The sequence below is a fragment of the Ambystoma mexicanum genome, chromosome 5q (genome assembly GCF_040938575.1).
Source record: "Ambystoma mexicanum isolate Mex_15411 chromosome 5q, UKY_AmexF1_1, whole genome shotgun sequence".
Lineage (NCBI taxonomy): Eukaryota > Metazoa > Chordata > Amphibia > Caudata > Ambystomatidae > Ambystoma > Ambystoma mexicanum.
In genome coordinates this window covers 1,235,604,831-1,235,617,959 of record NC_090933.1, presented here as the reverse complement: position 1 = coordinate 1,235,617,959, position 13,129 = coordinate 1,235,604,831, and the positions used below count along the sequence as shown (strand labels likewise).

Sequence of the window (13,129 nt, the reverse complement as noted above, 5' to 3'; positions counted from 1 at the left end):
CGGGAACCGGCGCTGCAGGGTCCTTTTTTACGGGAGCTGGAGGGGTGTTCCCTGCAACCCCTGCTCACTATACCACACAGTATAATTACCTACAATGCTACCACCAAAGGTGCGAACTTTTGGTGTTCGAATCTTTGGTGGTAGTATTTTTTGAACTTTTTGTACGGTCGGACCTTTTTTTTCTGTCCGATCGTACAATTCCATCTGGCACAACCTGCTTTTTTGATCAAGCTCCTGCAGCCTCTTCAGAATCGGCAACCAGACTCGCTATTGGTACCCCTTTAGGGATCACATCTCTCCGATTCTGTCGGTCCTCCATTGGCTCCCGGTGGCCAAAAGCCTGTATTGTAAATCCCTGTGTCTGGTTCACAGGGCTTTCCATGGTGAGGGAGCTGAATATTCACTACTTAGGTTTCACCCCAATGTCCCTGGCCGCCTTCTTCTTTCCAGGGACAGATTTCATATTTCTGTCTCCAGATTTCGATACGCCTGGATTGGTGGCCGTTCTTTTTCAGTGGCTGCCACTAAGCTCTGGAATGCTTTTCCGTTAGCCCTACATTCGACTATTAACCATATGCAGTTCCGCTGCTCTTTGAAAACCCTGTTATTTGGAGAAACTGGCCTGGCTGTCTGTGTTTTGTTATGGAAAAGCTTTCGATAGCGCCAAGATACCCCTAGACGAATGTTGCGCTGCACAAAAATGGATAACATAACATAATCTCTTCATTGATTAATTGAATCCAGTATGTGCACACTGCTAGACCTTGCCAACTTCTTTTCTGTGTTTGGCATACTGTACCACCAAATGCTATTTGATCATCTCACCTTAGAGGCCCACATCACACCCTCGTATCTACTCTGACTTTATTTCTATCCGACAGATACTCCAAAGTTTGCCAAGACCCTCAGCCTACTCCGAACATCCTAACTTCCTGTTGAGTGCATCACCGCTGCAGCCATTTACAAAGGCTCTTCAACATCTACATGCATCTACTGGTAGCTATGTCGACTCTTTCCCAGTGTCAGACGGGACATGTCTATAGCCAGTGCTCAGTTACATAGTAGAGTGTCAGATAATGGCTCACCTCACCTCAACTACATACAATCAACTCCGAACCAGATCAAAGCTCGAACGAATGACAACACGCTGTCCCTGAACATATCCAAAACCACATTTTGACCACTCTTATCCACAAGAGCTATCCTCAATATATGCTCTGCCTGTCAAAGTCCTGTTCTCTTGGGTCAAGACATTGTTAAAGTCACTATGTGAAGTGACACTAGACGTGTCCCTCTCTTTCGAGGCTCACATCAGCGCCTCTCTCTTCTTCGACTATTTTATCTAGGAACTTCCTCACAACAGAAACCTTTCCCTACCACGGTCAAACTCTGCATACTTTCACAAGCCTTTGCCACTCGCACGCATGACTATTGACACAACTTGCGGAAGGATCAAGCTTCAAATTAATAAACAAGCTGAAAATTCTCCAAAACACAGCTGGTAGCCTAATGACAGATGTCAAGTGTCAAGATCACATTCACCCAACTCTCAAATGGCTTGACTGACCTGTCGGAGAAGCAAGAACATTCAACGCTCTGGTGCTAATACATAGATCCCTCAATGACAATACAATGGATCACCTGTGCAACCTGATTGCTCCACCACAGACGTTCCAGACTCCATTATTCCAACCAGAGGCTGCTGGATCATCCGTACACGCTCATGTGTACCGAGGCGGAAGATTCACAGTGAGAGCCGCTCTCTTTGTGAAACGTGCTACCTCAACACCTCCATTATGCTACGCATACCTATCCATTGTGGTTTCGATGTAATAATGTCCCCTCAAAAAGGACTCCCTACAAAAAAGTCGCTGTTCTTTGCAGAGACATTATTACATTGAACATGCGGAGGACAGCACCGCAACCCCCGATTTTTTTTCTCACAAGCGGACCAGGGGACATCCTTGCAACCCATCCTCATACATAATGTCACCATATACAATGTTGCCAATGGCTTTTCCCTGCGACATTATGCGTGGGGACATTACCTGATACCCAGTTGTGTAGGTACCTAAACTCAAAACCTGGCTATTCACCCAGGCATTCGACTAACCAGCATTGAGTTTGTGTTGCCACGCACCTTGATAATAATTATTGGAGCAGTACAATCTTACGTGTTTCTCAACTAATGTCAAGGCAGCAGTGATTGCGTTAATGCATTATGAACCAGTCTGTTCAATTCAGAAAATTGCTGACTATGGGATTAATGCTGGAGCCTGCTTCTGCCAGTATATCTAACGCAATCAAACACAAATGAACATGTTTTTCTATGACATTAGCAGCACTGATATTTGCTAATCCTGTTTCATATTGATATTTTATTTGTATCGCGCTCGTACACAAGTGTTTCCAAGATTTGTGTATAATCCATGTTGTGCATATGTTCAACGTTGTATACATTTCATTTGTCACCTGTGTTCCTGGTTGCTGTGCTACAGTTGGGTAACCATTACACTTCCCTCTGTACTCGTGTTTACTCGGTTGCTGTGCTACAGTTGGGTAACGATTACATGGTTACCTGTATCCAGGTGGACCGAGCAACACTACTACTAATTTGTTCATAATCTCTGTACTGTTCAGTGCCATATCTGGGATAGGCTCAGCCACTCTACTTCCGGTTTGTAACTAGGATCTGTAGAATGCTGTATGACTTACTGGAACACACCCGGCCGTAATGCTACTTGTTACTCACTGAAGTATACATTTTGCTGTATAATGACTGGGCAGACCTGTGCAATTCTTAATAGTGTCTAGATTGGGTTTTACATCCGCTGGGTTGGACCTGCCCAGGATGCTACTGGTTCTGAACAGTGGCTATACTTTGCTGTACCGTTCATGTACTGCTAGTTTCTCGACAATGCCTATACCGTGCTGGGTATTAGCATAATTGACCTACAATCATTTGACCTAAAACATTTGATCGAATTCGTTTGAACTTTTTTTCAGTCAAATTTAGTTAAATATATATATGGGGTGGGTAAGCGTTTAGATTAGGTTGAAGGGAAGTGGGGTGATTGCGGGGGGTCTCCCCCCACATTTTAGACCAGAAAAAAGGTCAAATAAATTTGATCAAATGTGATTAGGTCAAATGTTTTAGGTCAAATAGACCCAAACCCTGTGCTGTACTACTACTGGGATGCAACCGGCCGGGATAATACTCAATATATTCCACGCAGAAATGTTCAACTAATATCATGGTGTGATGTGCATTAATCACTTACTCCTCTATTGTGCCGAGGGTTACGCGCCCTGATCGTCCTCCCTTTTTAACAGGTAGGAGTACATCACATTCTAGCCAACCATGTACAGGGCTCTGAAGCCCTTTGTGGTCTGATCCGTGTGCTATAAAACTCTATAACAGGCACACGACTCACTGTCAGTAGATTCTCACACTCAGTAAGCCACTGGTTCTGCAAGCATCAACAGAAGAGCACAACCTCTATCCTATCCCTCTTCCCTCACCCACCCACCCGCCCTCTTTATTACTGTGCCACGTGAGCGCCTGGAGACCATGCAAATTGCAGCGGTGCGCGGTATAAATAAACATAACATAACATTCTTTCCAATCTATATGAATTCCTTACAAAACCTCACCATCACTCCTGGCATATTGAAGGGCACTGAAGCCTCATCTGCTCATAAAATACCCACTTTATGCCTGCACGACTCAAGAATGCTGCATCCATTGTTTTTTTTGGAACCAGATTCATTTACCCTCCTGACTGGCCACTCCTGGGGGCCCAGGGCGCTCTTCTTGGTAGGTCCTCCTGTTCCTCTTACTCTTCTCCCTCCTCCCTATCATGTGAGCCCGCCCCCTCCCTTTGACCGACATTGTCAGTGCTGCTGAGTCATGTAACGCCGAAACATTACCACAGTACCATGATGTGCTCTCAGGACAGTGCAGTGTTACACAAATCTTAAAATGCTGAGCATATCCAACAAATTAGTGGTGATCAGTTCAACAAATGTGTTTTGTAAAGTTGTGTAGCAAAAACGTTTGCTTGAAAGTTCCACACCCATTTTTATTAAACAATTGTGAGAGTAAATATTCTTGGAACACGACAATGTGGATAATAAAGACAATGTTCCTTTAATTGTCCCCATAATATTTAACTTTCTGATCATTTTTCTAGGAACCCCTCTGCAGGGGGCATCCTTCAGTACCTGCTGTTGGGGACAAACTCCCAGGTAGGTTCGAGGCTACTAGGAGTTTGTGAAGTCACTACTCATGGAAGGCCCAACACCTTCCCCCAAAAGGAAGGTAGATTCAGACAGACAGAACGTTCGAACTGTGGTTTATTACAGCCAAACCAACAGGGAACAGTACAAGGATCGAAGTGTCCCAATGTGCGGATGGCACGTGTGCTTCATGTCTAACGCATCTATGTCGTGGTGTCTCTAATGACATCAGTGGTTTGGCTTCTTGGCGTTTTAGTCAATACTGCCAATTGAGGTCTCTTTGGTCACGGTCTGCGGTTCTTCATCCACTCTGGTCAGTGTTTGTACTGTTCCTGGACTGTATGGTTGGCTGAGTGGGTACCTCTTGACATACTTATCTGTCATAGGAGCGCTGGGAATTGGTCCGAAATGGTATGGCCGACTGCGATATCCCCTGTTCTTCTTCCAGGCCATGTACTGCCAAATTATTTATCAGAGAAGTTTAAAAAATAATAATAAAGTTGTGTGGTTCATGTTTAAGATGTTATGCACATCATATATAAGGGTAAGTTATGCGGAATCAGGTATTTTTAAAGGATCACACAAAAATAAAAAAGTAAACAAGAATTCAAACAAAAATAAAGTAATTCATCCACCTATGCAGCAGAAAGACAGGCTGCCCCAGTCGAAGTTATTGAAGCGCCAATTTTGGACAAATGATGGTTGCTTTGCATGGCAATCCTATAAACCCCCCTGAGCTGTGATGATGGGGACCGGCATGGCAGGGCTTTAAGTGGGCCAGGGCTAGCTAGGGTTCATCTCTGGAAGTCTCCAAATATTCACATTGAGCCAGAGCTCTGCCAGAGCGCCCCAAACAAACCCTTCCGCCCTCCCCCCCACCCCCATGGACTTCCCCAACCAAATTTATTCCCTGCATTGATGCAAATAAAAATGAGTGCCAATGCTGCTCTTCAACAGACAATGTCAATTTCAGCCACGTTAAGAACCATAACATAAGTTAAAGAAATGTGCTTGTTTTCAAACACTGAATGGAAATTATACCAGATTACATTTTTTAATTATTTTTTTACAACACATATTAAAGAATTATCATTAGAAATATTTTAATTTGTAAGAATCACAGTCTTCTTTCATAAGTATTTTTATGTTGTTCAATATGTGTACACACAGTAATTATATATTAATACATCTTTTAAAGTAAAATGTTCTCCTTTTCATTACACATACGAAAACTTGATTGCACTCTTGGGTCACCCCTATAGTTACATAGGCCCCACCTCTTTCAAAGGTTTATTATCTAATTGGGAAGTGCAGCTGCCCGAGACCCTTTTTAGGGCTGCCTCTAAATATTGCATCATGACGCGTCAAAGACCCCCCTCGATTTCTTTCCCCACTTAAAGCACTGGGGAAGAGGGTTAGCAATGCTATGGCAATCAGCTATAGCCGCGGGCCATCAAGCAGGCAGGCAGTGGCCACTCTTCTCATGGAGATCCTTACATTGGGGTAACTCTTAGGTAGTTTCGGCAAGCTTTCGGGACAGCATGGGACCCTTCTTCAGGCATTTCTCATGCAACTGGGGCAGACTGTCCCAGTACTCTCCCAGTCTTATTATAAAAAGGTTTAAACACATTCTGCTCAGTACAGTAGTTTTGCATCATTATTTTGCTGATGCCAACTGGATTTAAATGCTTAACTCTGTCAATATTTTCCCTGCAACGTCAGTAAACTTAGCATATGCCACAGAGTGTTCTGTAGAGCAGTGTTGGTCCGATTCCCAATGGTCCCGATTTATGGCGTAAATTACGCCTGCCATAATTTGCACAGGACTGATGTAAATTATTTTTCCATTGAATATATCCTTTCTCTTCACACCCTGCTAATGTGTAAGCCACCATTGCAGCTTTCACGTTTCTTGCACTACAGTTCCATCTACGTAGCACACGACATGATATTATATATTTTATTTGTATCGCGCAGTCTTACTAGGCCCAGTGACATTGAGAACGCGCAAGTGCAGGGGAGAGGGAAAGTGCAAGGGAGAGGGGAGAAGTGGAAAGTGCTGAGCAAGGGATACAGACAACAACTGGTAGTGCAGCCAGCAAGGTGGCAAGTGCAAGGTTTAAAGCGCAGACAAGTGGTGTCTGATAAGTGCAGGTAGGAGCATTGTAGGGTTACATATATAGACCCAAGTGCAACGGTTGCCAGGAGACAGTGCAGGTGTGTGGTTGGGTGGGCAGGGACCTGGGCCCGAAATCAGAGCGTAACTAGGTGCACAGTGCCGAAGCACACAGATCAGCAGGGAGAGGAAGAGCAAAGACAGAAGCAAAGAGGAAGGTCTTGAGGTGCTTCCTGAACCGAAGAGGGTTCCCCTCAAGTTGTAGGTGCCATTTTAGCAACAGGAAGTTGGTTTTTGCAGAGAACTGTAACTTTTGATGAATATTTTCTAAATTACAACTTTGTAGGTATGTGCTTTTCAAATAACACATCTCTTGATTGACAGATTCACTGAGACGACCTTTGACGCATCCATTCCAGCTGAATGATTTCACTGACGGCATGGGTTAGAGACGAGCAGTTTGCGCCGTTTCCTGATGCGCAATTGGCGCAACGTTTAATGTCCCTGCAAAGGTTTATGAGAATGTCCCTTTAATCACGCATAGCTTGCCTTGGCTCGATTTACAGCGTCTTCCCTGTCTTACACAGCACAGAAAATAATGGGCTGGCACGGTGTATCGGCAAAACCTGCCTTGCGGAGCGCTGCCCTGTGCCCAGACCAAGGGGCTAGTGCAGGAGACTCACAGGCCACGGGTGAGCAACCCGCGCTGTTCTGAAGCTGAGTTACTGCAGGCAAGAGTGATCCGCCTTCCAACAAGCAAACCGCTTTCAGAAAACTCAAGGATCAGCACGCGAAACTCAATACAGAAGCAGCCAAACCCTCATACTTGTTGCCGCTGTCCAAACTGGTATATATGCCCTGCAATTTACAGTCATTGGTTTGTTAGGGTGAGAACTGTGAACAATTAACACCACTGAGTCCAACTTTCATTATTTGCTCAAAAGCAATGCTTTAAATGGACTGGTCCTACCCGGCCCTCAGTAACTGTACTTCTTATTCTTGATCATTTGAGTGCCTGCACTTCTCAACGCCTGAGGGAGACTACTGGTACTCAAAAGCAATGCTTTAAATTGGCTGCTCCTACCCGGTGCTCAGTACCTGCACTTCTTATGTTTGAGCATTTGAGCACTTCTTATGTTTGAGCATTTGAGTGCCTGCACTTCTCAACGCCTGAAGGAGACTACTGGTACTCAAAAGCAGTGCTTTAAATGGGCTGGTCCTACTCGGCCCTCAGTACCTGCACTTCTCATGTTTGAGCATTTGAGTGCTTGCACTTCTCAACGCCTGAAGGAGAGTACTGGTACTCAAAAGCAATGCTTTACATCGAATGGTCCTACCCGGCGCTTAGTACCTGCACTTCTTATGTTTGAACATTTAAGTGCCTGCACTTCTCAATGCCTGAAAGAGAGTACCTAGGTGGCGAGGAGAAAATTAAAGCTTTTCATTTTACTTTATCGCAACTTAAAGGACTAAGCTTCTGCAGCCTTTGCTGGGGAAAGCAGCGGCCTCTCCCTCCTCCTCTCTCCACCACCCACAGTGCCTCTAATGTCCACCCTGCAGAACAAAAGTTAAAACAAACATGCAGCTACTGCTCTCAGCACACCAGGCCCGGGCCACTGTTTCGCTAACTGGGCTTCACCTTTGAACTTATGGGGCTGGGATTGATTTGTGAAGCCTGTAAAGTTGCTTTTTTAAGTTGTTTCTTCGTTATTAGCAGCGCCTATTCTAATAAGTCAATGTGTGGGAGTTGTGATGGAACTATTGAAATCCCGCACACAGCGCCAGTTACCTACCAAACTTCTTATTAGGCAATGAAAGCGGCCAATAATAATACTCCCCTTCTAAAGCTTAGTTTACAGCTCTGATATCTGCTAGCTTGATAACGCAAAAAAAAGAAAGTCTCATTGTATATGGATATTCAAACGTTCTTAACAGAATGCAGAGCAAAAAACTGGAGGTTTCTGTGAAAGGATCAAACATACACTGCTTTACCAAAGTGTGTGATTCTTGGCACATAATTTAGTCTCACTGGCATTGCCTGCAAAGAACAGGGTGCGCCTAAACGGGACCTATGCCTAAGTTGGCGCGCCGAAACGGCCGGTGCGGAAAGCACTGCGCTGGAATGTCCGGCTTCGTAGCTTGGTAAGTACATGCACTTCCGTTTTTCCCATATAAACCGCTGCTCAAAAGTTTTTTTTTTACTGAATTCCTATAAGATATGTTTCAAAATTAAAATTGTGTTCTGATGTTCCCATGATGCTCTCTTTGCTTTTATGCAAATCGGCAGGATTCGGTTCTATGAAGAGATACTGTGTTGCGTCTGGCCTGGGGCCATGTCCTTGGCGCCCTTGTCTCCATCTACAGCACAGGTCTGACTCCTGGACAAAAAGGCTTGTGAATGGACTCCTCAGTCTATAAACCGGCGCCCTCTGGCCCATAAACGTAGCTATGTCAGGCCAGCCGTTGGGGCCTTGCCACCGCCCTCTAGGCCTGCCTGAGGGTGATAGAGTTTTTCTCGTGCAGTAGTTTTCAGACTCACCCCTCCTTTGCGGGTAAAGAACATGAGCGAGGACCATGAGAGGTCTCTGGACACCACTTCCTGGAGTCCAGCATGATGGACCGGAAGTGAGTGGTGTGGGAGAGAGGGTCGAGGTGGAGCCAGTATTGTTCCAGCTATCACTAGTCCCAAAGTCTGTCCATACAGCGTTTTGACACCAACAAGTCGCTGAGAGCAATTTGCAAACGTAGGCTGCGTTTTCTTTGAGTCAGCGAACAAACCGCCATCATGTGGGACCCAGGCCTGGGTGGAGTTGACCCCCCAGTCACTTTGCCTGCATTGTCTGTATCTTGATACTTTTGTTATTTACTGTGCAGTTTGCAAGGCCGCTGAATGCACGGCCGCGCGCCCGCTGCTTAACACCAGTCTTCCTTGCAGGACTGACTCAGCCTTTCATCCTCCAATGAAGATGACATGATTATCATTGGGCGATCCATAGTAACATTCGTTAAACGAGTTAATTCGTACACACACTGTAGCAGGCAGGGTCGTACTGGGGCACCAATGAAAAAGTGGCCCTCAGCTGCAAAGGGCAATTCATTCCTTTTGTGACAGACTGTTTGAGTAGCGCCCAAGGGGGCGCTTTTTGATCAAATGCGATGCAAACTGTGCATTTTAAAGAATATTCATTCAGTAACACTGATCAAAACTACTAGGCGCATACCGAAGTAACTCATTAAACTGGACCACATTGGCTAAAAAAGTGCCCCACTTTGACCCAAAAAACTGGCCCACACTAGCCTTTTGCGTTGTTGGTTCGGGCATTGCCCTAGCGCGAGCCTGGTAGAACGTCCGGGGAAACTGTACAGTTTAAACGTCATTTTGTTAAGAACTCCCTCTGACATAGAAAGGGGCCTTTACACGCCAGCTATAGTCACTCACTTTGGCTAACTCGCGAGCTGTCCCCTTTGCAGTTTTTATATGTGCTTTTCATTAAAAATAATATTTATTTATTTATTTATTTATTATACAATCCAGATTGATACAACACATTGTATTTACACTCCAAGGTCTGAAAGTGGTGAAAAGTGGTCCATAGCAGGCCCCTTCGCGTATAGGAGACTACAAAAACAAAATAAATATAAAATGAACATTAATAATGCTACGCCAGAAGGCGATCAGATTTGAGCAGATGTGCCCAGGTGGGTCTGCTCACCGCAGGGAAGCCTTACCTAGCCCGACGCATAGGGCAGCAGCCAGGAGCGTGAGGAGCAGAGCCTTCATTTTGTCCGATGCCCGGAGTCTGCACGAGCCCTGCCCTGGGGTCCTTATATATACACTCGGCGTGTTTCGCGTCTCTGTAACCGAGGGGTACCGCTGGACCGGAGCAGCCGGTTTCCCGGCTCTGATGTCTGCCTGTCAAGCACAGGAGTAGAAGTCACACCTTCCTTGTACTGTCAGAGATCTGTGAACTCTCCACCCCCACTCCACACTGAAAGTGAAACAACATGCGGTAAAGAGGGGCTCAGGACTTTCTTCTGTCCAACTGACACCTGTCTAAGATGGCAGCCATCTGGCATTAAAGTCCACGGGGTGAGCTTATTTGAAAACCTGGGGCCCGATGTAAGCAGGCCGTGAGTAGAAGGTGTTGTAGATTAGGAAGGCAGTGCTAAATTCGGGGCCGCATTGCATGTCTGTTCTCTATTGCTAGCCAGGTTGCATTGTACAGGTAAATATAGCGCACAGAGCTCATGTCGCCATGTTGTCCTGGACACCTTTAGTGAACCAATTCAATAGTTGTACCCTTTGTGTAATTAAACATTTTCTGAGTTCATGCCCACAGACACACTTACATCTGCCCGCCCCCTATACTCACTGCCACCCCCAGACCCCATCTCAAACCCCATACCTGGGGCCTTCCATGCCTCCACTCCATCCTACAAAACTGTAGTTTACAACAGTTATATCAAGACTAAAGAAAGACAGTGAAATCAAATGAAAATTACCCCCATTAGTGTCAGTTAGTTTCCCCATATCATGCTGGTCTCGCGCCCCTCCTTTCGAATCACTCATCGTTCGTAGTAACCTGTGGACCCAAGAGGTTAGTGACTGACCCCCACTCTGCATCTCCCCAGCGACCATCCGCCCAGTCACCATTTCCACAGAAACCACTGAAACAGTGTGTAAAAGGCAGCGGTTTTTATTGCACATCACGTAATGAACACAATTATGTTATGTTAAAGGTACTTATATAGCGCACGGTCACCAACGAAATTGGTCCCCAGGCGCTCTGGCGGATCTGTAAACAGGAAGGAGGGCGAGTAGGGTTAGTCGGGAGTAGGGGAGTAGGAGAGCGGGAGAGGTGGTGCGCTGTTGGCAGCTTCAGCTCGGTATACACTGAGTGCTGGGCTTTGGTGCAAGTATCGGATCGGGTGAGGCCTCGTGTGCTGCAGGTGCTGTCTATGTGTTGGTGCAGTGTGGTGAAGTGCGTGTGGATGGCTGGGAGAGAGATGGTTCTCTGAGTTGAGTGTGGGTTGAGTATGCAGAAAAATGAGAGTTGGGTTAGTGGGGCCTGTATCCTGGTTGAGGTACTTCTGGTTCCGTTGGAGCTGTATCCCTGTGGATGGGGTTGTTGCTGGTTCCTTATGGGCCCTCTTGCTGTGGTGGTGCTGCGCGTATCCAGCTTTGTCATAGTGAGTCTTGTATGGGGTGGTAGGTGTGTCTGAACCATTTCTTCGGGTGTGGAACTTGGTTGGTACTATCTATTCTCTTGTTATCTAGTGTGACAATGTTCATTGGAAGCTTTAAATGGTTCAGGGTCTGAGTGCTGTTGATGAGGCATCCTAGTGCATCCGTCTCGGTCAGCCTGTGTATTCCGTCATTAGTTTCCTCCTATCATGACTGTCTTTCAGTTAGTTCTCTGGTTTCCGTGGGGTGACTTCCTTAGGGCTATTGGTTAGTTGTACAGAAAAAGAGTGTAACTATGTTCATACCTTTGTTCCCCCACCCCTGCTCACCTTCTCCCCATACACAAACCCCATACCTGGTCCTCATAATGATCATGTATTACATAATGTACACTTTTGGGCACGAGGTCCAGGGTTGTTCCTCTTCCCACGAAGATTGCCCTGTATCTCCTTTCTTCTCTTTTTCCCCCTTTTTCCCCCTTTTTCTTGGGTGGGTGGATTTTGGGAAAAGATAAAGTATTCTGCGTGCCAAGTGAATTGTGTTTCTCTGCTGCTTGAGCAGCCCCTTATATTAGTGTAGGAAGGCCCTAGGCCATGTCTGCTTGTGGGGGCCTTTGCTGTGCCCCCGGCTGATGCCGACGACAGTTAGCACCTTGCCGTGTTCATTGTTCCCTACCTGTGCATTTCCTGCCTCCCTGATCTTAGGTACTTCGCCCCTGATATTGTGTTGTAGCACCCTGTTGTGCCCCTCATACTGCCTGGCTCCATGTGTATGTGGGGGAACGGGGGAGAGGTGTTGGTCTTCCCATGTGGTTTTGGAGCCCCTTGTAATTTCCCCCTCGCCCCCCAGGCCCTCCTTGTCCCTCCGGTTACTGGCCCAAGTATTTAAGCTGTGGGGTGCCCCCTCCGCAGCGCTGTCTTTAACCTGTGGACCCAAGAGGTTAGTGACTGACCCCCATGCTGCATCTCTCCAGCGACCATCCACCCACTTACCATTTCCCCAGAAACCACTGAAACAGTGTTTAAGTGTTTGCCAATAAAAGGCAGCGGTTTTTATGGCACATCACGTAATAAAAATAATTATCATAATTATCAAATATTACATAAAGTACACTTTGGGCAACAGGGCCAGGGTTGTGCCCCCTGGCCTGCACCACCACACCTGGATGGGTTACGGGCCTTCCTTGTTCCCCCCAAAAGTTATTACCTACATCCCCTTTCTGCCAGGTTGTCTACTATTTCTCTGTAAAAATGGTCCATCCCTTTCTCAGATAGATGGGTCCCATCTTTTTGACAGAGTTCCGGATTTGCCAGTGATATGGCGCTATGTTTAATGAAATGCATCCCTCTGCTTGTGCAGAATTTCTCTACCCCTCTGTTCAATTTCTTTCTCACTATGTCGATGCCCTTATTCGAGTTCGCTCCCAGACATTTTTTCCTGGGCAGCATTGCAGAGTAAAACGTTTGGGTTTCCTTCCAGTTGTGGTCTATGCCCGCTAAAGAGGCACATGTATCTGTCAATAACTAATTTCTCCCCATTCTTACTAAATCATTTCCACCCAGGTATATGATTAAGAATTCCGGGGGGTC

General features: G+C 46.1%; 1 protein-coding gene across 1 annotated transcript in view; it reads right to left on the bottom strand.

Moving 5' to 3' along the window:
- Positions 1–10,257, bottom strand: part of LOC138497966 (three-finger toxin A2-like) — an 83,269-nt gene extending 73,012 nt beyond the window's left edge. The window contains exon 1 of the mRNA XM_069621741.1: positions 10,085–10,257. Within this exon, the coding sequence (XP_069477842.1) occupies positions 10,085–10,136 (52 nt within the window). The 5' untranslated portion in view covers positions 10,137–10,257. The remainder of the gene's footprint in view (positions 1–10,084) is intronic.
- Positions 10,258–13,129: the final 2,872 nt, after the last annotated feature.